At 38.7% G+C, this 25,549-nt stretch overlaps 3 protein-coding genes across 3 annotated transcripts in view; all 3 read left to right on the forward strand.

The window, feature by feature from the left end:
• The first annotated feature begins 71 nt into the window (after positions 1 to 71).
• On the forward strand, positions 72 to 13,815 carry LOC141788126 (nuclear receptor-binding protein-like). Its single transcript, XM_074666969.1, has 18 exons — positions 72 to 240; positions 629 to 1,020; positions 1,518 to 1,640; positions 2,624 to 2,725; positions 2,840 to 2,929; positions 3,225 to 3,265; positions 3,384 to 3,478; positions 3,961 to 4,044; positions 4,421 to 4,479; positions 4,565 to 4,663; positions 4,837 to 4,969; positions 5,483 to 5,573; positions 5,865 to 5,915; positions 6,306 to 6,441; positions 6,633 to 6,686; positions 7,788 to 7,851; positions 10,430 to 10,485; positions 10,867 to 13,815. Exons 2-18 carry the CDS (start codon positions 781 to 783, stop codon positions 10,930 to 10,932), a joined length of 1,584 nt encoding a protein of 527 aa, XP_074523070.1. The 5' UTR covers positions 72 to 240; positions 629 to 780; the 3' UTR covers positions 10,933 to 13,815.
• Positions 13,816 to 14,096: 281 nt separating this feature from the next.
• Positions 14,097 to 19,160, forward strand: krtcap3 (keratinocyte associated protein 3). Its single transcript, XM_074665931.1, has 6 exons — positions 14,097 to 14,238; positions 15,598 to 15,782; positions 16,305 to 16,364; positions 16,463 to 16,660; positions 16,800 to 16,934; positions 17,153 to 19,160. The coding sequence occupies exons 1-6, from the start codon at positions 14,226 to 14,228 to the stop codon at positions 17,222 to 17,224; spliced, it is 663 nt and encodes a 220-aa protein (XP_074522032.1). The 5' UTR covers positions 14,097 to 14,225; the 3' UTR covers positions 17,225 to 19,160.
• A 528-nt stretch (positions 19,161 to 19,688) lies between these two features.
• The window catches only part of LOC141787488 (frizzled-3-like), a 33,166-nt gene continuing 27,305 nt past the window's right edge, over positions 19,689 to 25,549 (forward strand). The window contains exons 1-2 of the mRNA XM_074665930.1: positions 19,689 to 19,821; positions 20,842 to 21,712. Coding sequence (XP_074522031.1) covers positions 21,392 to 21,712 — 321 coding nt within the window. The 5' untranslated portion in view covers positions 19,689 to 19,821; positions 20,842 to 21,391. The remainder of the gene's footprint in view (positions 19,822 to 20,841; positions 21,713 to 25,549) is intronic.

Raw genomic sequence — 25,549 nt, forward strand, 5'->3', positions numbered from 1 at the left:
AAAGCGTTTGGCGCCAGGTCTCTGTCTCCGCACTTTAACTCCTCGTCCTGCGTTTTCTGTGCGCAAACAAACGCTCTTCAGTTACAGCCCCGCCCCTCCCACTTGTAGTTTGAGAAAGGGACTGGAAGCTCAACATATTTACTGACGAACGACAACTTTCAGCATGAAACACTTCTTTGAACTGCTTTCAGTCAACATGTAACTAGAAACGCCCGGGACGTGGTCGTTTTCTCTTCCACGGTAAAACTTCTCTGCGTTGCTAATTTTTACTTTGTGTTAGCCGTTTGTTTATTTACCTTGAATTAGCTTGTTAGCCGAGAAAAGTTTGGCATGGAACTGGTGGCACCTCTATTAGCTAATGCTGAGCTTAGCAGGGACATTTAAGGGCTAGGCTAGCTGCAACACCGAGTTAAATGACTGAACTTTGAGTGACCTTTAACTGTAGTGTTTCCTTTCATCTCAGTCGTAGCATCCAGCCTAAAAGATAAGTTCATGTCAGTGTTATTAAGCAACAGGGGTGGGAAACAACGACTCAACCTCAAATATGAAACCTGTAACGAGTTTCAAGCAGTAACAATAGCCTTCTCTGTCTTTACGATTCATCTGTTTGCACTCCTTCCTCCTTAAGCTCTACCCTGTTGAAAGCCAGACCAGGAGGAAAATATGGATTTGTGACCAGCACAAAGAGAGGAGAAAGCAAGAAAGAGGTTTTACCTCAATTAATGCGGTGAAGGGCCAGGAGCTTGGGTAAGGGAAGAAAGTAGACAACTAGGTTACGTCATGATGTCAGAAGCACCTGTGAAAGCAGCCCTGGATACCGAGGAAACCATCCCAGAGGTCACTGCAGGACATACGCCCAGTCAACCTCAACAGCTACAAGATGTAGCATCTGCGTCTACACCAGTGGCCCCTACACAGCCTCCTGTCACCACAGCAACAGAGGATGAGGATGAGAGTGAAGATGAGTCAGAGATCCTGGAGGAGAGTCCCTGTGGTCGCTGGCAGAAACGCAGAGAGGAGGTAAGAAGTTGAATAGAAAAGTTATTGGACTCAACACACTGCCCTGTTTGCAAGACTAGTAGCACTTTCCATCAAAGTTTCAGACAAACAACGCATTCAAACCCAAATTTGTTTGTAGCAGTTTCCACGTGACAGGAGCAGAGTACCTTAAATTCTTTTTTCCCATGTCAAGACACAGTCTGGGAACATAGAGCAAAAACAAGTTTTGTGCCCAGGGTCAGGATGAGAGCGAAGACTGTAGCTTCCAGCATTTTTTCTCTAATGAATTAGATTACAGAAAATAAGGAAGCAAGTTGAATGAATGAGTTGTCTTGTAAACAAAGACATGCCAGTGATTTTGGTTTTCTTTTTCACTTTTATCTACTGTTGGACTAATTTTGCTCTTAGGAGCAAAGGGATTTTTAAGTTATTTTGTTGTCATAAACGTTTGTCATGTGTAATTGTCATTGTTGAAATGAAACGTCTCATAAATCACATTATGTATCTTTCTCCTGCAGGTGAATCAGCGTAATGTTCCAGGGATTGATGCTGCATATTTGGCCATGGACACGGAGGAAGGTGTGGAGGTGGTCTGGAATGAAGTCATGATCTCAGAGAGGAAGAACTTCAAACTGCTGGAGGTGAGGCACAGTGCAGGAAAAGATCAAGGTAGTCTGTTTTTGCCCATTTAACACTCACTGGGCATCTAATATTGAGGTCGATGAAACACTGAAGTAAGCGAATCCCATTTTACGATCAACTTATCAAAAGAAAAACACTGCTTTCTGATGTCCACAGAGCGAATATGCCACAGTAGTAAGTACTCGCACAGGAAAGAAATTCTACTAATCAATTTGTTGAAACTTTTTCCATTTTAATGTAATCAAAGAAATTACAGTGATGAGGAAGAGCAGCTCATGTGACTGGCAATACCAGAATCAAAAGTCTTTACAGTCTCTCATCATTATGTAACTTTAACAGGAAATGTTTTTAAATATTTTAAGACTCCTGAGTTTTTAAACAATTTCATTGATGGTGTCTAAAAATCATTTTAGATTATATAAAAGGCTTAAGGTATTACATTTTTTGTTTATTTTTATTTATTTTTTTATTTTTTCACTTTTTATGAACTATGTAAAAATTGACACTTTGACTTTGACATGCATCATCTAGTCATCAAGTCAAAAATCAAAAAATGTAATTATGTCATCCTTGGAAATTGTGAAAGGCTTCAATCTCATTGATTTTACTCTTGACTAAACTGGTTTCTTGGCTATTCTCTGTGTAACATCAAAGCTAATTGTCACCTCTACATCTTCTTCATGTATAAAAAAGAAGCAGCAGGAGTAGTTTTTTTAAGTATTTGGTTTTTTAAATACAGCTGTCATGTATTATTACTTGGCTAACATACTTAGACTAAACTCTTTCAGCTGTTTATGTTACAGAACTCTGGTCTATAAAGATGGCCAGTGCATGTAACAACCTTCAGAGTTTGTCCATATGTGTAGAGCTCATAGAAATATAACTCACACACTCACCTAAAGGATAGTAAAAAAGCAGAGTGCTTTATCTTTATGCTACAAAATGTTGATATACTTTCTTGGTTCACTTTCTGTGTGTTTAGGAAAAAGTGAAGGCAGTGTTTGATAATCTGATCCATTTGGAACACGCAAATATTGTCAAGTTTCACAAGTACTGGGCTGACACAAAGGAGAACCGGGCCAGGGTGAGTGTCTGACCTGTCCTTCAAAACTGGAGACCTTGTCTTCTTATTAAACCTTTTGTCTTCCCTTATTCTTAGATATGACATCTACTGTTTTGATCGTTTCTTCCTGCTTAGGTGATTTTCATCACTGAGTACATGTCATCAGGCAGCTTGAAGCAATTTCTCAAGAAGACAAAGAAGAATCACAAAACCATGAATGAAAAGGTAATTCCTGAGCATATGTGGTCAATGTTCATCATTTGCTTTAATGGTGAAAGCTGTCCTCTGCACATCAACCAGATTTCATGTCTATGCTGTCAGTTCTCTCTCTTCTTATATTACTGTGTAAAAAGGATGTGTTTCCAAAGAAAGAAGCCATAATCCTAAGAATAAATTAATTAAATTTGTCAAAAGAAATTAATGAAAATAAAGCGTGTACCTTTCCTCCACATTATGACAGCCATATCTTCATACTGGTGAAAGGCTAATGATGACTCTGATACTGTGTATGATCCTACAGGCCTGGAAGAGATGGTGCACACAGATCCTATCTGCTCTCAGGTCTGTTCCTCTTTGTACAAGTTACAACAAATGTGTCTTCCACTCTAATTCTCTTGAATAATAAACAATATGAAGTTCCCCTTTAATTGTATTTAATGTTTTTTTTTCTGTCCTGCAGTTATCTCCACTCATGTGACCCTCCCATCATCCATGGCAACCTGACATGTGACACCATTTTCATCCAACACAACGGGCTCATCAAGATCGGATCAGGTACAGATCTACACCGGAGTCATGCACAGAGGGTCATGAGGTTTGAACTAATAAAGAATGATGCTGAGTTAGGGATTGGAAAACTGAACTTTCACATATTTTACAATGTTTTTCTTGGGTAGCTCCAGCCAAGACATTAATGTTTTCTGAAAAAATAAGATGACTCGTGACCAAAATGTTGGAAATATACTTTTATATTGCTTTCAAATAACCAACTATTATATGTGTGTAATGTTTATTTTGGGAAAACCAATGTTGTTTGTAAACTACACTTCAGGGACTGAAGTGCTGACCCTGCCTTCTAAAGACAGAGCTAAACTCAGTATCACAGACTAAGACAGTGTGAGAGTACACAATGTAAAAGAAACATGCATACTCCCTGTTAAACCCCCGAATCGTGCCCCATGTTCATTCCTTAATGATTTTCACTCTGCTCTTAGTCTTATCTGTTATTCATCATTTCTCTTCTCTCTCATCTGCAGTTGCTCCAGATACCATCAACAGCCATGTGAAGACGTGTCATGAAGAGCAGAAGAATTTGCACTTTTATGCACCAGAATATGGAGGTAAACACAATTTACATGGTTTTGTTCAGACCTCCAGCATAAACCAGATTATTCAGGTAGGTTGAGAAAAATGCTAAGGTATGACTGTTGTTAGCAATCTTTGGGCCATGCATTATCAAAACAAGATATTTAGCTTATAACAGAATAAACGTTTCAGATTTTTTTTTAACTGGCTAATTTTTGATGTTATGCAGAAAAGGGTCCTTAAAACTCAGAGCACAGTTAGATTACTATGATTTATTTTTGTTTTATTCCCAATTATAAAGATGATTTTAATTTCAGATTTATAACATGTCTCCAGTTCAGACATTATGGTTTGACTCTAATGTAATGGTTTAGCATTGAAATAATATTTTCTTTTTTTTTTAAATTACAGCTGATGATGATGTCTCCACAGCTGTAGACATCTACTCATTTGGCATGTGTGCCTTAGAGGTGAGATGTGACTGATGATAAACAACTTGATAGTCTGTGTCTTTCCTAAATGCTCCGTCTTACCGTGACTGGTTGTGTGCTTCAGATGGCACTCTTGGAGATTCAGGGCAACGGAGAGTCTTCCTACATTTCTCCAGAGGCCATAAACAATGCCATCCAGTTATTGGAGGACCCACTGCAGAGGGTGAGCTTATGACTTAGTTATGAGTTTGTATGGTTGTGTTTTTCTTGTAAGCGTACCAGCATAAGCTATCCACATTCTCACAATTTATTTATGTTGCACCTGAAAACCCCAAGTGTTTTACAACTTGCTGTAGCAGAAGTGTTGGACATAATGTTTGTTTTCTTTCTTTGTAGGAGTTAATCCAGAAGTGCCTTGAGTGTGATCCCAGTACAAGGCCAACAGCTCGAGAGATGCTGTTTAATCAGGCTCTGTTTGAAGTGCCACTGCTAAAACTGCTGGCTGCACATTGTATCGTCAGCCACCAACGTGAGTCTTTGACACAGATAAAGACATATTAACAGTTTTATCTGCTTTGACTCTAGAATATGTTGCACTTGTTGACTTAGGCTCTATTGAAAAATATGAGCTGCCCTAACAGGTCCTTAAACCTGAATTCTATCAAACAGCCAGAAGGGGGCGACTTCTTGTTTGTGAAAAAAAGTTTCAAGGATGAGCCTCCCTCTCCGTTGTTTTATTAAATTGGTTCATAATTTCCAAATAAGCTCATGGTTTTGATCCCTGATTGCAAGTCATCTAAAATACATCATTATTTACTAGAGGTAATCATACTTATATTAAATTTGATCAGATAATGAATCTGACATCTGACACCCTCAAAATACATGCATTCAAGTTGGGTTTTATTTACTTTTATTCTCCAAACACATAACCTTTTGGATACCCAAGCATAATCATAATAGCATTATATTTAAATAAGAAGATCATGACTTATAATATGTTCATTTACATCTAATCAACCAACTGTTTATGCTATTTTAGATATGATTCCTGAGAATGCGCTGGAGGAGATGACCAAGAACCTGGATCCAAACCTTGTCATTGCTGAGTCAAAAGAGGATGTTCAGTTGAAGTAAGCTGATTTCCAATGTTTAGTTCCATTCAACATACAGTATATCACAAAATTCCATTAAAACAGAAAAATATTATTATATTAAGGGTTTACAAACGCATTACTTTTGTCTTATTTCATTATTCTGTGTATGATAGTATCATTTGGAATTAACTTGCGCTGTGTATTTCTCTAGACTTTGAGAGTCTGTCAGTATCTAAATCCTTAATGGTCTTGAGTTCTTTCATACGTTTTCTTTTTTTTTTGTGGTAAAAAGACTGTGGTGTAAAATTTTATTCCTCTTCTCTGTAGGCTTTCACAGTTTCCAGCCTTGGAGCTTGATAAATTCCTGGAGGATGTGAGGTGAGAAGGAGAACAGTTGTTATCTCATCTTCTCGCAGACCTGCTGAATAAGCAACATCCAGCCATGAGGGGGCAGTGTTGGAGCATCTGATTATATTTTTTCTCTCCTATCAACTTAAAAACTATATCTTTATTTGCCATAACAACATCTTTAAACGAGGGTTCGAGTTTCATAGGATCTTTTTGTTTTAAATTTCTTTTTTGTTTTTTATTGTTCTTTTACATTGTACCTTATTTTTCCTTCTTCCCATATCTTAGATTAATTTTAGGTTTTGTATTAAATCATATACTGCCTATATTTTTCATTTTTGTGTGTCTTTTTTCATTCTGTATGAACATCATATTTTCTCTGTCCCTCCCTTTCTTTGTTTCTCCCCTTACTATGATCAGGAATGGAATATATCCCATGACGGCGTTTGGACTGCCCTGTGCGCAGCAGCCTCAACCGGAAACAGTTAAATCTCCTGTTGTCATCCCTTTGGTCAAATCTCCCACTCCTGAACCTGCAGAGCTTGAAACACGGCGGGTGTGTACAGAATATATACACAATCGCAATAATGACATTGTAAAGAAATTCATACCGATAATTTGATATCTTTATGTGTATGATCTGTCTCTGAATTAAGATACATATGAAGTAATTGATGGAGAAGAGCAGTGCTCCAGAAATGTGTTTGCACAACCACAGAACTGTATGTTTTTCCTCTTCATCTGCAGGTCGTTCATATGCAGTGTAATGTTGAACCTGTGGAGGAGGGAGCAAAGTTTCATGTAAGTCTCTGTAGTTGATAATTGATTAAATGATCATTTCACATTATAAAACACACTGCATGATAATGTCCAGGGCCCGTATGCACATTCCGTCATTAAACAAATGGGACCAGTAGTCCTAACGTTCTGTTGTGGCTGCAGCGTTGGCTGCATGCAAGACTGCAAATAATCAGCCAGTTAACTAATTACACCATGAAAGCAACGTGTGTGAAGATTATTTCATAATTTAGGGGAACCTCCTGGAAAACCTAATCAAACAAATCTGAGCTGCGCATGCCTACCACTCATAAACAGTGATAAACCTGGTGAGCTGTAACAGTGTGACTGAGAGAAGATCAAGAAAAACATTTTTCAGCAGAAGAAATTGAGATTTTATTACAAGAATGCACATGGACGAACAGCTGCTCTCAGCTAGTTAATCAGGTAAACAAAGAGAAAGAGAAAGTTTGGCTTAATGTCTTGAACAGAGTGAATGTGTGTGGTGTTTCCAAGTGCACAGTAGAAAAACTCAAAAATAAAATAAAGAATATGAAAACTGCTTTGCGGAAAATGCGCCGCAGCAATGTCCCAGTCCCTCAATGAATAACTCTTAAAGCAGTTTATAAACTCCAGCATTTCACCACACACATCTTGGAAGGACCCAAAAATATAAAAGTAAAGAGCAAATCAAACTTTTAAAACTGACGGCAGCGAGCCTTGCTGATTTGAAACCTGGATTGGTTCCCTTATATTATCTGTTCACTGAAAAAATATTGTGTCTCCTAAATCTAAATTTGTTGTATGGGTGCACATCGCCACCTTTCCAATAGATTGTCCACTGTTTTTATATATATTTTGTCTCAAACAGTAATGCATTGCGCGATGGCTGCCTTTAAACAGCCAAACAGCCACTGTAATCCTGCCGTTAGGGCCTGTAAATTTAATGCTATCTTGGCCCGTTAACCTGGGTCATGCATACCACTAATTTTTTGCCGTTAGTGAAAGTGGTCCATTTTCCTCCCCAATGGCTGGTCAGTGCATACAGGCCCAGGTCTTCTTTTTATTCCTAGGCCATACACTACTGAGCAGTGTACTCTTATTTATCTTTCTCTCTTCTTCCAGCTCACGTTACTGCTGAAACTGGAGGATAAACTCAACAGACATCTAAGCTGTGACATGTTACCTCGTAAGAACACAACCTATTTCACACTCTCATGCTTACTCTATCTCTGAGCTTTAAGATGCAGCCACTGTGTTAAATTGAAATAACACACACTTTGGGTTCAGATTGATCAGTTCATGTCAAGTTTCATTTCAACAGAGAGGAGCTGGTACTGCATGTTGGAGTTCAAGGCTATTTATACTATTTTGATAACGAGCAACAACCTTTGACATTTCCAACAAGTCTAAATAACAGTGTGTGTTACAATTAGACAACAATATGCTGTTATTAAAGGCATGTCCTGTGTGGGTGAGATTAGAGTAAGATAAAGATAAGGCCCCTCTTCAGGTGTTTGTCTAAGATTTCACCCCTTACAAGCACATCTTCATTAGAAATGCCAAGTGTCTGTGAATTTAGTGCTTGTGTGTAGTGTGTTGATGAACATGAATCAAACTTTCAACATCAGGATTAACATTTTTATTTGCGCCCATCTTTAGCCGTTTTGATTAACAGCCAGGTTTGAAGTAAAGGTAAAACTTCACTTTAGCTGATGAGGAATGATACATTTATGTTAGTAGTTATTAATTTGCTCTCAGATTTGACCACATGCCAAGTTTTATTACACAGTGGCTCTTCTTGTGTGCATACTATGGAAAGTGAGAGTGGGATTCCAAGCCTCAGTGACGTCATAATATGAAGTATCCCAAACTATTTCAGGCAGGCAGACTGACTGTCGCGTGTGTGTCATGAAACCTTTCCCCTCTATTTTGGACAAAATGTTATGGATTGCATTCAGGAGGTGCTTTTAAAGGGGCTGCAGTGGCTTATCAAAAAAGAGCATGAAGTCATAGTAAAACATTTTCTCTGCAAACAACTTTTTTTTTTATTTGAAAGTTCTGATATTTTTACTGACCTGTCAATGTTTTTTTAGCTCAACGCTGTGCTTCAGGTTAGAACAAAGGGATGAAAATAAGAAATAAGGAACTTTTATGATCAGACTAATGTGGTCAGAGTGATTCAATGTGTAAACTCACTCCCAGGTATGATTGGCATGTACAATGTTGCAAGCGTGCGGGGAATGCCTGGCCTAAGAGCTGCAGCTGACAGCTGTCACCCCCTGTGTCAGAAACCAACTACGACCTCACAGGCTATCAACTCTGTGTCTCTCACTCTCACATGCTCATCCACACGGCCTTAACTCTTGAGCGTGACACACTCTCGTCTCACTGTTTATCTTGTCATATGGCTCCTTACCAATAGTCACAAAGTATAAGGTAGCTTGCCATCTGTGCACGCTATATGCTTCAGACACACCCTGTCTCCTTTGTGAGCAGTTCATGCTGATAACATCAGGAGGTCTTCTGTAAAGCATTTCTTATCAACATGCCAAAGTCCAGAGTCACAACTGAGGCTTGTTTCCTCCCTAATACAAGTGACAGCTCTTTTTGTAGGTGATTGTATCAGAGAGGATAAAATGAGAACAATAACCACGGTGCTGCCCCCCTGCCCAGCCATATCAGTCTCCTCTTAAAGCTTTGTGCCATTGGTGTTTTAGTTTCCTGTAGTTGATGGATAATCCTTCTTTCCCACTTGTTTGTCTTGGCCCTGTCACATCCCTGACTTAGTCGTAAATGGACGGGAGGGTTATTAAAAATCAGTAGACCATGACACCTCCCCTGTTCAATAGACACAAAGAATGTCTCAACTCTGGGAGGGAACTTAAAGAGTAACACAGAAACACGTCGAGAAAACGTTATACATTTACCAAAAGCACATCAGGAAATCTAAAAATGTCTATGCAGACATATACCAATTGATTCATGAGATAGTTGGAAGTTATTTTCTGGGCTAAAGCTGGGACTGTTGAATCTGAAAAAAATGACTGTCAGAGAGATATTAACTAAATTGTACAAAATGGATAAACTCATGATGAAGAAACTCATATTTTGAAGTAAAAAAAACATGGCTCACTTCAGTTTTTGAGAAAATCTAAACATGTCAATCCAGAATCAAGCACTGGGCACTGAAACTGACCTGGCTTAGTGAGGTCAGTTAGACAACTGTAGCTGTGAGGAAATGCGTGATGACTTTTTGTGCCCCTTTAGGACCAAACAGTACTGTTTTCTGTGCTTATTTATTCAGAAATATATATCTTTAACTCCAAGTTATCTTGCATGCTGATGCCAAATACAAATTGAGCAGATCTAGTCTTTGCATTTTGTCCTTTTTCCACACAAAAACTTGTCAGAACAAGCAGAAACCAAACTCATTGAGCCATGTGCCCCAACCAAACCTTTATGTCTTCTTGTACTTTACAATCCAAAAGAATGGCATAACCAAACAGTCTAATTGGTGCAGCCATGTAGGGATCAGTAACAGAAGCTAGTGGTTGGAATCATTTTCTTGATTTGTTTGTGGCTGTATAAGGATTTCAGAGCAGCATTAACGTTTTATTTCTAATCTGTAGTTTACCAAAGCATACTCTTTATTTAGCCGCTGGTGTGCATAGGCTGTATAAGATGTTGAGTGACTGGTAGAGTTGTTGTAAAGGTATTACACATTTGTGAATTAGTGTTACTAACTGTGCTGATGTGTGTTCCAGATGAGACTGTTCAGGAGTTGGCTGGAGAGCTGGTGGAGCATGGCTTAATCAGTGAGGTGGGTGTTGAAAGATTAATGTGCATGTGGAGTGTGAAGAAGCAGGTTCATATGTGTGTGGGTGATACTCCATGTGATTGTACTATTTCTGTACCCAGCTGTTAAAACCTCTGTCGATTTAAAAGGTGACTCCTGACTCTACCCTATATTCTTCAAAACAAACACACTTCGCACACTGAGAGAGCTTTGTGGATTTTCTGTTGCATTTGTGAATCTCTGCCCACTCACCATCCCACATAAATGATTTATGTTCACTTAGTGTGGGCAGGACTATATGTTGACTTTTGTTTTTATGACTCAGTCTATTTTATGGATTCTATTGATTCTTGAAGCAGGTTTATATATTAAGGATCATTTACAAGCTTTGTTTTTCTTTGACAGGTGGACCAAAACAAAGTAGCTTCTCTACTAGAAGAAACATTCAGCCAAGCTCTTCACCAGCACTAGCGCCAAGCTAGCAACAGTTCTCCCTCTGTTACTATCTCTTTCTATATATACGCAAATATATATATTTTTCTAAGCTTAAGGAGGTAAAGTGACTAAAGGGTGTCTGTTTTTTGCAGTTAGAGCTTTCTCAAAGCACCTAAACTTTTATTGTAAATCAAACATTTAGAATGTATCATAAGTGTACTATTTTTTCTCAGTGAGTGGGCGCCACTTACGTTTGTTGTTAAGTAGAACTGACCTTATTGATGCTGCAAAAGACACTTGAGCTGAGCGGTACTTTCAGGATTGCTCACAGCTTTGTCATAACTATATCTTTCTTAAGGGTACAGCTACATTTTAGTGGGTGTTATTATGGTCTCTTTGTTTCTTAAAACAGTCAACAGATGTCCATTTCACGTACATGTGGTTACACAGCATTTGATCCTGTATTAAAGTTGTGGGGTCAACTCCTGTTTATCACCAGCAAATCTGCAGATTCTCTGAAGACAAAGGGATCCATTTCTGACCAAAGACTCTTTTCCACAATTTAAAAAAAACAATTGTAGCTTTGCTTTTGGACCCTTACATTATGTTCTTTTTGGCTTTATTTTATTTTACCTCAAATGTCAGAACATTCCTATCTGTGTTATTTTTGTGGTGACTCATGAATTTAATAACTGGATGGTTACTTTATAGGTTGGCGTAATATAATATTATAGACTAATACTATGTTTTAGAGTTTTAAGAAGCTTTCACAGAATGTATGTTCATCAGTGCCTTTCACGTTTTCAGGGGGCATCACGCCAGTTGTTTCTGAAAAGAGGGTATCTGGTTACTTTAAGGTACTGTGAAATCAGTGTTACTGAATATCCGTTAATGTGTTTTTTTAACATTTTATTCCTCTCCTTGCCTTTGATGGGCCTATACGCACATACTACAAAGTCCTGTTCCTCAGTTTCCTTTTTTTTAATCTTATTTTTTGTAGTAAGACAATGACTTACTATTTGCTGCTTTTTGGGTTCAACTTTTTTCATGTAAGACTTGTGTACTGAACTTGGCTGCCATATACTGTAGAAAAGACCTGTCCTGGTAAATGTTTAATATCTGTTACAGATACTGTGTATTGAGGGTTATTACTTGACTTATGTCGTTTTGTTAACTTCAGACAGAGACCACCTTGTTAAGAGTCTGAGCCAATGTACAACTTCTCTTGTTTCTTTTTCTATTTCTTTCATTTCATCAATATTTGATAAAACTGGAGTGTTGTGGGTTGATATTCTCATTCCTAGAGTGCAGCGTCTCCTGTACCTGAATACAGAATTTCAAGTCATATAAAAGTCTTGTTTAGACTTGTTTTGAGATCAAGGAGTTGCCTGAAGCTTTTTTTTGGACATCTGGGATCTCAACTCTATATCTTAATACTAGTACAACTGTGTATGAAAACTCATCAAACAAGCAGGAATCAAAAAAATTGTCACACTGTATGTACAGAAGGAAAAACACTTGAGGCACAACTGGATGCAATACATTTTCTCTCTTCTTTTTTTGGCAGCACACTTGGAGAATTACCTATGAATACAGTCTCTTACATCAGAGCTTCCCCTGGTTTTAAAACTATGGTGGTCACTCCAGTTTTATATAACCCTAATTCCAAAAGATCTGGTTTGATGTGTAAGACTTGATTCAAACAGATTTTGATGGTTGGCAAATTGTGTTTCTTTAATTTGCAATGGTGCCAAAACAACATCAAATTTTACTAGTCAAAACTGTGTTTTATGAAAAAGATATGCATGTTTTATATTTGATGCTAATGCATGGTTGATATTACAGGTATAGAGAGGGCATTCTGGAGGGACTGAGTTGCATAGAAGTAAAGACTGGAGCAAGAGGTGGTGCTTGTTTTGACAGTGAAGTAATTAAAAAAAATAATGCTGTTCTTAAAAGTAAGAATAGAAAAGAACTGATTTCATAGTCCAAAGTAAATAATGTAATCTAAAGATTAACAGAATCTGAGGAAATTGCTGTACAAAAGAAACGTGGTCAAAAACTAATACTGTTGGGCATTTATGTGCTAATAACTGACATGTCTGGAAGTGGACATCACTGCACAAAGTCAATATCGTTTCCAAAAGCCATTGTCTTGTAAGACATTTGAAGATGCTGTTGGGATTGCAAAGGGGAACCGTATACAAACATGATCCAGAAAGACTGGGGACTTCTCTGGGCCTAAACTCAATTTGAATGGAAGCTGTTCTGTGGTCTGACAAATCAAAATTGATTCATAAGCCAGCATGGTTTGGGGTTGTATAAGTGCAAATGGTAAGGGTAGTTTAAAGGGCACCAATAAAGCTGAAAACATACAGGTTTTGGTGCCATCCAGACAATGCCTTTTCCTACGAGACGATGCCAAACAGTGTTTCTGCAGGTATCTGGCATTGTCCCAACTTTTACGCAAGAAAGTTGTTGGCATCGAATCTAAAAATTTTGTGTTTTTCATAAAACAAAAAAAAATTCAACATTCACCATGTTCTTTTTCAATTTTTCAATTGAATAGGGTTTGAATGATTTAAAAACCATCAAACTATGATTTCAACATCTTACACTGTGTTCCATCTATTTTTTAATTGAACATTCAGGCCATTTTACCATAGTAAGCTTTTTCTGCTACATGCAGTATTCATCTATGATGTATTCTTTATACTAACAGCTTTTCTTTGAATTTCTACTTGTGAAATACCAAGATTGTATATTCCATCACAAGAGGTTTATCCCCTCTCTCCCTATCTCTTCAGGTAACAGTGTTGGTGAAACTGGATATTAAATAATCATAACGGGTGGGCAGCTTTAGCTTGTCATTTAAGAATGTGAGCTTTGATTGGTGTATTCTTGTGTTTTGTACATGTTGCAAATGTCTTATATCTATATTCAAACTTGTACCTTGACAGTTTGCAAAGTGTGACAACTATTTCAAATAAATGTGTGAAATTTTCCACTTTGCCGTCTTTTTTAATCAAAAGCAAAATAATTAAGAGGCAGATTCAATACAAGACTGTTCCCTTCAGTGTAAGACTGCCTCTCGAAAGGGTTTGAAAATAAAAATTCAGAGATGCTTGAAGAACTAACTCACCTCCACTCACTGAAGTTCTGAGTGACTGCTGCGCCCCTCAGCGTCCAACAAGCCGCAGGTAACTCACAGGTGATTTCCTGACGTCAAACAGGAAGTGGACAAAGGGACTCTGGAGTTTCTGCTCGTGTTGTTCAGCGGCGACCCGACCTTGAATTATTGAAAGGAAAACGTTAGAGTCGGAGTAAGGATGTGCACTTTTGGTGAGTGATTCTCCTTTTACGTTTTCTTGTTAGTGACTCTGATAAACAGCCCGCATGCGTGAACGAAGTCCGTGAATTTGTGCCCCGATGGTTACTGCCCATAGGCCTGCTGGGGGGCTGATACGGTGTCTTTGTTAAAACCTCACACAGCGTTGTTTCAACACTAGCAGTGATTATTCAGAGAGCAGGTGAGAATTCATTATGTATACAGAATGTACAGGAGACGAGCACGGTTCATCATCTGAAATGATTCAAAGCATCTACACCCACACGACACCCTCCCATTTCTGACTGCATCTGTGAACATCAGGTCCCACCCTACCAAAGTGAAAGCAACCTGTCAGTGCTAATGCATTTGTCCATCTGTACTGCACTTATTTTCTTAAAAATATCAACTTTTCTCAACCAGCCAACTTAGTTAAATGATATCCACGCTCATGAAAACTAATGCTTTTTAAATTCATATATTTTGTCTGTGTAGTTTGAGATTTAATTCCACTTTCAATAGTAGCTTCAAAAGGTTCAGGGGAAAAACATAAACATAAAAACATGGATTTTGTTGATCAACAAAATCTGACAATTACCAGTCGGTATGAGATCAGCTGAACTTTCAAGACATGAATGGAGGAAGTGACTTCATGCAGAAATAAAAACACACAATGCGATCTCACCAACCTAAAAAAGCTTTCAACATGATTAATAATGATCAACAGCAAGGAGTCAGAGAGGTAGCTTTTAACTTACCAAAATAAGTAACATGTAGATTAGATTTCAAACAAAAAAGTCATCTTATTTGGAAATTGACAAAAAATACTGACTTTTAGGAGACAAATAGAAATGCACAATTAGAATCAAGATTATTCTGCATTAAAAAAGGCATATATTTATCAATGACATGAAAAATAATGAGCTTTTTTTAACTCGTCTAAAATCTGTTGGCACATGAATTTGATTTTAAATAAGATATATATCCTGGTGAAATATTCTCATTTGTAAGATGAAATTAAAGTGGGGAAACCCTATAGAAACTATATCAAGATGTGTTGTGGGGTGATTTTTCAGATGTAAAATGAATATTTTTCAATCAGCTTGTTACATGCCACTAGAAAACATACAAATTATAGTTCTTGTTTTCAGAGTGCTAGCTGGTCTGTTGATTTTTTTTATATTGCATACTCTGAACATTTTCTTTCTTATCCACCTTTGGGAATCAAATATCTATCTTGGTGTATCTTGATGTCTTTAGTCTGGGAGTTTGATAACCCTAAATTGTTTGACTTCTATCCAGGATTTGACAGGCTTTCATTTTTAAGTAATGTTAAATAAGTTTTGAAGTAATCTCATGTTTTTGTCATTCAGATAGAGAAAAGGGGCCAAGGAGGCTGATGAAAAAGGGTTTAACTCTTATCATGGTTGGTCATATTAACTTCATCCTGAGTGCTATTGTCCATGGGAATGTCCTGCGACACATTTCAAAACCAAACCAGCAAATCTCCACTGAATACACTGTGGCCAACATCATCTCTGTCACCTCCGGCTTACTGGTGAGTCTACGTCACAATGCACTGCATTAGTTCATTTGATTTAGAAACATACACATGGGTAAATTCACTGCTTACCTGTTATGTTTTAGTTTACCAGAAAACATATTGACCCACAATAAAAAAAAACTGCAGCAATGATTTATCCTGTTAGTGCTGCAAAGTGTTGTGCTTTTACACAGCAATCAAGACTGAACTTGCCTACAATAAGAGATCTGGTTTTTCAAACCAGTCTTTAGATGCTCGAGGGCAGGCTTCATGACCTGATGAGGATCAGATGAACTGACAGCTGTAGATGACAGGATGGCGTAAATGTCAGACTTGTTTGAAATGTACCTCATATTATGTACTTACATGAGGTATTACAGGGAAAACAAGATATAAAATACATTTTATTGGGCTGGTGTTGATGCTTTTTTTATACTGTCAGGAGTTAGAGGATCATTCTTTATAATAAGTAGACTGCACTACTATATGGTGATTTAATGATGGAGTAAAACTCACGTTGTCATTTGGATTTGATAGAGCATCGCCACTGGGATCATTGCCATTGTGATGTCGAGGAACCTTCATGTGGTGAAACTGGTAATAGTTTAATTTGCTCATTAACTTCTGATACAATCTATTCAGTCATTAGTAACCTCACCTGCTGTATTAATATGCCTTTTTCTCTGTGCCTGTAGCAAATTGGACTTCTGATAGCCTCAATTCTGAATGCCCTGCTCTCGGCAGCATGTTGCACTGGGCTCCTCTTGGCCATCAGTATCACTGTTGCCCACAATGGGCAGGGCCTGATGCTGGGATGCAATGACACAGAGGTGCCAATCAATGCACGGTCACCTGTCAGTGCCCGATGTCCGTTTGATACAACACGAATCTATGTAAGTCTGAAACTCTTCATTTTCTTTTTGTTCCTCCCCCCAGATTGCTCTTTATTATTGAGGCATAGCTAACAAAAAGTATCACAGAAGAGCAGTCTTGGCGTTGCTTTATTTCACACATTTTCTCCTTGTCTCTCAGGACACGACCCTGGCTCTGTGGTTCCCCTGTGCTGTGTTGGCAGCATTTGAGGCTGGGCTGTCTGTCTGGTGCTTCATCGTGGGGTTGGCTCTCAGAGGGGTGCAGCCCTGTGGGAAGAGCTACATCAAAGAGCAGGTGTGTGTGTGTATCTGTGTGTGGGGGCGGGTGGGTATCCTTGAAGGGTGTAGCTTAGCTGTGAATCTATCTAAACATCTGTCCAACTCCGACTTAAAAACACATTTTGAACCAACACTTATCTACTCCCACTTGGTCTGTCTTGCACTTTTTGTTTGAGTAAATACCAGAAAGTATAAATCTCTCACCACTGACTGATTGTTCTGTGTCTCTCCTAGCTGACGGGAGAGGCTGAGTGCTCCCCTCAAAGTCAGCGCCTGATTGGACAGCGCCTGAACCCTGACGCTTAACTGAGTAAAAAGGAGAGACTCTACTCTGTGAAGACAAAGCACGGCTAAATCCAAAAAGGCATTGCTGCTTACTGACATTAGACGTTGCTCTTTAGAGAGCTCGGTGAGTGTCACTGTACGAATTTAGTTAGATCAACCCTAGGACAATGTTTTAGCTTTCATGGTAGAATTACCAAATGACTCTCCTCGCTTTCATTCAAAAACCAAACAGTTCTTTGTATAAGGCTTTCAAAAGATGGTGATCCTTTGGTGAAGACATCGAGATTCACGCAACACTAAGGTATAAATGAAGTCTCATCCTCCGTTTATGAAGTACATTTTAATATATTTGTAAAATTTGATTCAAAGTGTATTTTATTTAGCATGAACTCTTTCATGCAAAAACATAGTTCATTATCCTAAATACTTGTAATGTTTTACTATTAGCTCTTATTCTTCAGCACTCCTCCACACTGGATATGCAACAAACCATTTCAGTCGTGAAATTTTAGATAGAGACATATTCTATAAGATTTGATTTGTTTGCTAGAAAGTTCCAAAAAATAAAAAATAGTATTTTTTTTTCTCTTTTTTTTTAATTGTTGGATTTACAGTATTTGGCTCTAAATGAATTTGGATTTCCTTGAGGGACTCTGTGAAAGTAATTTGTATTGTACTTGACGATTGTGACGGAACTGCGGTTTGCAATGCAAAGTTTTCCTCAACTGCTAGAGTTGACAAGTAGAACACAGCCCCAGTTTACATATCATTTGTTGTGTTTTCTGACTAGGTCTGTGTTTATCTTGCTTGTCCTTTTTATAAAAATAAGTATGTAAGTATAAGTATGTATAAGTATAAGAAAACTTTTGTAGTTGCTTTCACCTCGACCAATACTTATGTAATTTCAAGTTTATAGGAGTAGAAACTAAAATAGTACATTTAAATCTGGATTTTAAAAGTATTTTTCATAGAAGATATTTAACCCGCTGAAATCAGCATAATCTGGACTGCAGCAAAGCAGTGTGTGGACTTGGAGCATTAGTGCATGTACTGTACACTGTGGTTGAATGTCAAGTGGGGTCACGTTAAGAGGTTAAACCAGTATGTGGGCCAGCTGCCTCATCTGGCTCAGAATCCCCCCGACTCGACGACAGAGAAGACCAGATCAGCCATGAAACAGTTAATCTAGAGCTGTGCTCAATTGTGCGGAACGGAATCATAGCACGCAGTCCTAATCCTTAGGCTGCAAGGGATAAATATTGACATAGTGCTGACTGATACAATCACAACATGTATGTCGCCTTCTCAGTCAGTACCATGCGGACATTGTTTCCTGTTAAGAAAAAAAAATTAAAGAGAAGAACTAAGTTAGATTTAGTACATTTTGTATTTTATTATCTCCAATACCTGGAGACATACTTTGGAAAGATACATTTAATGCATACCCTCAGTTATTCAATCCCCCTTCTGAAATTAAAGATAACCTAGTATACAGCTAAACATTAATTTTCAACATATGTCCATTCTGAATCAACCCAAAATGATCTGAACATGATAGTCTATAAAAAGCATTTTAATGGATTACCGGGATTTACGGTGTTTGCATTGCTGTTTCCAAACAAGGGATAAAATTATGCCATTGAAATGACTTTTGCAGAATAACCAACAGGACTGAGAGTTTTCTAATGATCTACCCAAGCAATAAGATATCTAACAGACCTTTAACGATGTGTATTTTGAAACTCTAACTGCCTATTTTTTATGAACAATGTTCATTTTTCTTGTGGTTTTGTACCAGTATCTACATTTAATGTATGATTTTTAATAAAGTTTTGAAATAATGATACATTTTGAGATTATTTCTTGCTTTTTCAGCGACAGCTGGACTAACCTGTTTCTTTCACTGTACCAAGCCCCTTGGAGACTGCATTGAAACTCTGCCATCTCAGTAGTGGTAACCTTTTTTACTCCAATTATTTTTCTCCCTTTCCGTACTGTCTGGTGCATCAGGCACTTCTTTGGATCTAAGGGTCCAAGGTTAGATCTCATTTAACTTCTCAACTGCTTCCAAATGACCTTAAGAATGATGCTGAATCCCTGGTGGCGTCAAGTCCTTTAAATCCTTGAGTGCAAAAATACACCACATATACACTAAGCAGTATTTAGTTTAATTAATGCCTTTTAAAACACAAAATGTGCATGTTATGTCCACCAAAATGAAATAAATCATCAAAGTTAAAACATTTTTGTGCATTTCTAGTGGTGTCCATGCTTTAAAACAAACACATAATTGTATACTCTGACAAAAAGTATACTCTCTTTGCACACTATAAAAATCAGTTGGCTACAAATTGTGATTTTTCCTGGAAAAATGTATAGAAATAATCAAACCAAATGTCTATTTGTGTTTTAATAAAGAAGCATACTGTCAAGCTTTTAACATCACGCAATGTGTAGTTGGGAGCAGGCAATTAAGTCATGTCTGCGCGGTCACGACGCATCCGCGGTCACGATGAGTGGGCTGCACGCTGCAGGCAACCAGCTGCAAACAGTGGAACAACGAAGTGCTGCAGTGAACGGAGCCGAGGAGCGCCCAAGCCGCTCGAAATTCTTTCAAGGTAAAGCATTTATGATTGTAATGCTAGGCTATTAGATTTATTTCTAAAAAGAAATGTTGGTATGAGAAAGGTTGGCTTAGGCTGTAAATGATTTGAAGGAATCGTGTGCACTCACAGCGCGCTGAAGGGCTGGAGACACTGCGGTGACAAACGCTCTCAGCTCCCAAGATTGATACGCTCTCTCGGTGTGATCCTGGCGTGTCACCGTGAGTGATTGTTGCTTCAGTGGCGTGAGGATATCTCACCATTAAAGGGTTTGAGGCGTCTTAAACTAGCAAGCGCTTTCTTTTTCGTTGACTGTAGGGTAGTGGGGATGTGACCTGAACGGTTAACCGGACAGTGGTGCTCCTGCTCTGTGTCTGGACGATTTCAATTTTACGTTAATTTCAGGGCAAGCTAGCTATCAGCCTTGTTGGGGTTGCAGGCAAGTTAGCTCGTGCCCTGTAACGGTGGACTGGGAGCAGTTGACGCATGTGGAAATTAAAGCTCGATAAACAGAAACACTCCGCTCCCGTACTCAAATTGCATTCTGCTTAAGCTTATTTCTAAAGTTTACTGCGTCGTTCAGCCATAAGGACACCGAGTGGCAGAGTGTGAAACATCGCAGGGTAGCGTTACTGTTGCCCGGCCAACACCTCACACACACACGCGAGCGGGGGAGTGTCTGATCGTTTACAGGTGTAACGTTCACATTCAGCTGCGCGTGAAAGCTGCACCAGTTACTCTTATTTGCTTGAACATGTTTGAGGTAGTTTTCAACATGAACTGTGAATGACCTCAGTGACACAATACTGTGTGAAGCTAATGCCACACCACTTGTCCGACCTACTGCACCTTCTGTTATAGTGATTTATAAATTACATACCTAAATTTAGATATTGTCATGTAACAAATCCAGGGTGTGGCTGTGAAAAAAAAACAAAACTACCTACAGTACCCTACAACTTAACTCAGAGAAAGCCCACTGACCCTGCTTGTTTGACCATCCATCCTTTCTCCTTTGTGTGTTCAAACCTGCAGGACCTGCTTGATGGATCCACTCCAGCATGGATGTTGAATGAGACAGACAGGATCCTGCTGTCTTGGAAGGAAATCAATGAAATAATTTGGAGAATAATGACATGTTACCCTGACTTCATGTGTTTTTTGAAACATCAATGAAAATGGAATGATAGGACACAAATGTAGTGGGAGAAGGAATTAGAAAGCAACTCAGACGAGGCATCCAGCAGATGCTGATGGTGGAACTCTATCTCAGGGATGTGCTTTCAGTCTGAGGATGGAACAAGGGGAATCCGTCCTTGACCAGAGGATTGCCAGGCGGGGGAGCAATACCCAAACACTGCAAAAGAACAGGAAATTCTACCACGGGTGCTGACTTTAATATCCGGCACAAAACCGCTCCATCCATAGACTTAAGATTAAATTGGACTAAATCTCATGTGCACTTAGGGGCCTTGTGAAAATTTTTGCTATGACCTCTGCCACTGCCACTGATAATGGACCCAACTGCTTGTAATGTAAAGGAGCTTTTAAAACAAATCCTGCATGTCTGGTAGTTGTTTTGGTGATGATCCAATCATCCGTCAGAGCCACTGAAGATATGTTCGACATCAGGATGCATACATCTGTAGGAAGAGGATGTAAAAAGGACTGGTTCTCCAAGACTACGATGATGTACAGAAGACGGCTCCCTGTTTGTTTTCCTTTCCTGCTTTTCTCCCTGGTTACTCCTGCTCTTTCCATTCATATGGAGTACATTGAGAGCCACAGTGAGTTCAGCTGTGAGCCCATCAGACTGAGAATGTGCCAGGACCTGCCTTACAACACCACCTTTATGCCCAATCTACTGAATCACTATGACCAGCAAACTGCTGCACTCGCCATGGAGGTAGGTTGTTTTTTGGGGGGGGTTATCTGGATTGTGCATGCTTTGCTTGTGTGTAAACTGTCAGTTTGCAGACATTGGCTATCTGATGAGACAAATTAAATAAGATATTTTTTTAAAACATTTTAAACACAAGAACTTAAAATTTTGACATGAATCTGACACTGCATTTACATTGAAAGCAAATTAGCATCCTTCACCTGGTAACAAGGTGAAGAAGCTGTAAACAATTACAAAGCAACAGCCTGCAGAGTTTGATGTTGTAATGTAAGTCACCCGTTGTAGACAAAAGGATGTCACACACGGTGTAAAAAGACAATGTCAGAGAGTAGGATGGTTCAGGTGTGTTTGTGCAAATCTAAATTCTTAAACAAATGTCACAAGACATGTTGTCAAAGGGTTCCTATGTTAATAACTAGTCAGTTAACCTTCCGTTGTTTTTTCATCCAGTGCAAATATTTAACAAAACAAGTCATCGACCTTCATTTCAACCTTATCATTTGGAAAAAAAAACGTGGAGTTTAGACTGAAAAAAAATGTTCTTTTAAAAATAACGTTAACTCGTTACGCATATCTGCATGGTGTTGTTGAACAAATTGGATACATGGAGCCACACTCCATGTAGGAGTGAAGTGGCCTTCACACAGGCATGGAATATCAAAGAGGCAGCAGGAGCAGTGAAACATGTTGAGGAAAGGTGATAGGTGATCTCCTCATGTTGCAGCTCGATCACTACATGTCACTGTTCCAGGTAGACAAAGATGGATGTGTGTGCGCCCACTCAAAGCTTTTCCTCTTACATGAGCTGAAGCTGAACATTGATCCAAACAGACGCAATGGAAGAAAGAGTTTAATTAAGAGATTAGTTTATTGTGTAACTGAGACTTCTTGATGAATATTTTTTTAAAGAGCAAAACAATGCTGTGATGCTAACTGTCTGAGTGCAACAGAAGGCACACACCATCCATCTATATCATGTTACCACTCCTTTGTTAGCCCTTAGAGAGGGAGAAACGGCACAGAGCGAGGTGTTGCTCAATAACAAGACTGTAATTACCCGTGTGCAGAAACTATTTGATGGTACCAAAGGCCCTGTGTGCCACTGTGATAGAGATGTGGACATTTATGGGTTGGGTGTGGTGGTTGTGCAGTTCTAAACTACTGAAGCACTATGTAATAATTATCCTTAAAAAAAGATCAGTCATTTTACGCAAACAAAGAAAACTCCAAATCTTTTCAGACAAGACCCAGCCTGTTGTAACTGAAAGTCTTTTTTATTCAAAGACCTTCAGATTGTCATGTTTTTATGTCTCTACATCAATCCTGATGCCTGTGAGCCTAAGTCTCTCTACACATGTTGATTGGCATAGTTTTATCCGTGTTTTGGCTACCACATAAACACTGGGGCTTATAGTTTAAGCAACATTGAAGGATAACAAATAGTCTGTAGAATTAATTCTGCCTCCAGCTGTTCATAGTTGGCATATTAAATTACCCCTGCTGAAAAGCAGATGAATTTGAACAAGACCCATGTTGGCTGTGTGCACATTGCGTGTTTAATCTTGGGGGATTTTTATTTTGAATTGATGTTTAGATAATATTTCCGATGTCAAAAGCAGATGAATGTCAGCCAAAAGATCAAACTGGAATTCTCTATGCTGTGACTTCCTGAATATTTAATCACAGAGAGGGATTTTCAGCATTTTCTCTTGTCAAAATATGCAGCAGATTTCTGCTGTCAGACACTCCCTTTTTTCCTCTTAGGTAAATAGAGGCGTTAAAAAAACAGCTTTATTTGGCATTGACAGGCATGCATTTTGAATTTGCCGAGCGTCTTTTGGATGGGTGATAAAATTCGCAGAGGCACAGGATTCACTCAGCACAGTAAGGACAGTAAATATTCAGAGCAAGTAAAGTCCCTGGTGCCATGTCAAACCCACACTGTGTTAGAGAGTGTAAGAAACGTCTGTTGTTGAACTTGATTTGACCCAGATGGAGAAGGAGCCAAGTAACTGACACCCTCAGTCCCTGCGGTCATAGAAGAGACGTCTTTTTTGAAGATGGTTGAGCATCAACATGAGCCCTCGTAGTTTTCCTGCTCTGGTTTGCTTTGAGTAGGCAGGACAGTCCTGCTGGGCACCCTGAAAGGAATTTAATAAAATATCTCTGGGGGCAGAGGCTCCATAGCACCAACTTGCATGGTTTTACAGATTCTCTGTGATATCACGTATCTGTTTCTAAAGCAGAGTTTTGGAGCCTATTGTCGTTGTGTGCCATATTGAGAGTGCTGAAGTGCTTTAAGTACTTTAAGTTTTAAACCCCTCCACTAACGGCTACAGTGTGCCCTCCTGGCAGTCAGGTCAGATAAGTCTCTGATTAAGCAAACTTCCAAACATCACATTCTAAATGAGATGTATGAAAAATTCAACTCTACTTCAGGAGATAATTTTAGAACTTTTACATTGGCTTAATTTCTCAGGTTTGGCGGTTGTCGGTTGATCTGTATGCTTGTGCTTGGGTTTATGTGGACAGTGAGTGTACAAGCGTACATAAAACTATTTATGAAAAATATCATTAAATACAGATATTTAACAACTGCACAGCTATACGTTGTTGAATACCAAAATTTGAAGATGAAGATGTCTGTTTCTTACTTTTTTGTTTATATTTGTATGTACCATCCTTTCTTAGACGTTCAAATACTCTACAGCTATATAAGCTAAGTATGATGATGATATATTTTTGTAACAGCAGCATCGTTGTAGTCCTCATTGAATAGAAGTTCCTCAGGGATACACCTGAACTGAAACCAACTTTTTTTGGCACACTGCTCACTCTGCTCAAATGTGTTAAACTAAATTTTGCAAGTTTGTTTAAATACAGATAAGAAATAAATAATTATTATGAATTGTCAGAGCTGTTGTTTCAACACAAATTACATAATTTTATCTATATTGTACTAATTCACAATGAAAGATATTTCATTCGGCTCTCATACAGTCATACTGTGACAGTGTCACAGCTGAAATCCTTGCATGATGGATCATTTCCTAATTAACATCAAAATTGATAGCAACCTTGCAGTGCCAGTTCTGTATTTTATAATAAATATAATAAAACAAGACATTTGGTAAAACTCAGAATTTATTCTTGCCCCAAAATGTGGGATCAACAACTGCTGCCAGAGAAGCGTGAAGTATTTCAGATGCCTTCCTGAAGCTGGAGCAATTGTCAGCAGCTGTTGGAATCACTTTTTGGGTCGCATCACATGATGAATGTTCGCTCTGCCTCAGTGGCGAAGCTTCCGTGTCTTGGCTTCCTCACAAAGAAAACATATCAGTCCAATGGGCTGTGGCTGTCATGTTTTATTTATCTTTATTATGAGCTGTCTTCAAGTTAAAGGTTGTGACATATGCAGGCCCTTGACTCAAAAACAGTTGAGTCATCAGTTTTGGCTGACATTGAAAATATTGCCTTGCCTCCACCCGCAATATTCGTCATCAGGCTAGGATAGGAAAGGATTACTCTGAGTGTATGTGCTGTATGTGTATGATTAACCACTTTTATTTGGTGTCCAAGTGACAAACTCAAGGTGAAGTGCAAGATTTCTCCTTTGTGTTGGGGCAGAGTCATGCTTCAGGCTAACTGTATGCTAGTTCCCCATGTATCTGTGTGTGTGAGTGACAGGGGAGGTTCACAGTACCAGCTGTCATCTCTCACTAGTGCTAACTAGCTGCTAATCTCTCTCTCAGTCCCACAATGAAGACATTGATTCCCACAGACCAGCCACCCCCATCTGCCACAATAGTCAATTAAAAGCTGCGAGATGAGGGAGAGAGG

The sequence above is a fragment of the Halichoeres trimaculatus genome, unplaced genomic scaffold, assembly GCF_033239565.1.
Source record: "Halichoeres trimaculatus isolate MK-OKI-2021-1 unplaced genomic scaffold, fHalTri1.1 fHalTri1_scaffold_3, whole genome shotgun sequence".
In the NCBI taxonomy this organism is placed as follows: domain Eukaryota; kingdom Metazoa; phylum Chordata; class Actinopteri; order Labriformes; family Labridae; genus Halichoeres; species Halichoeres trimaculatus.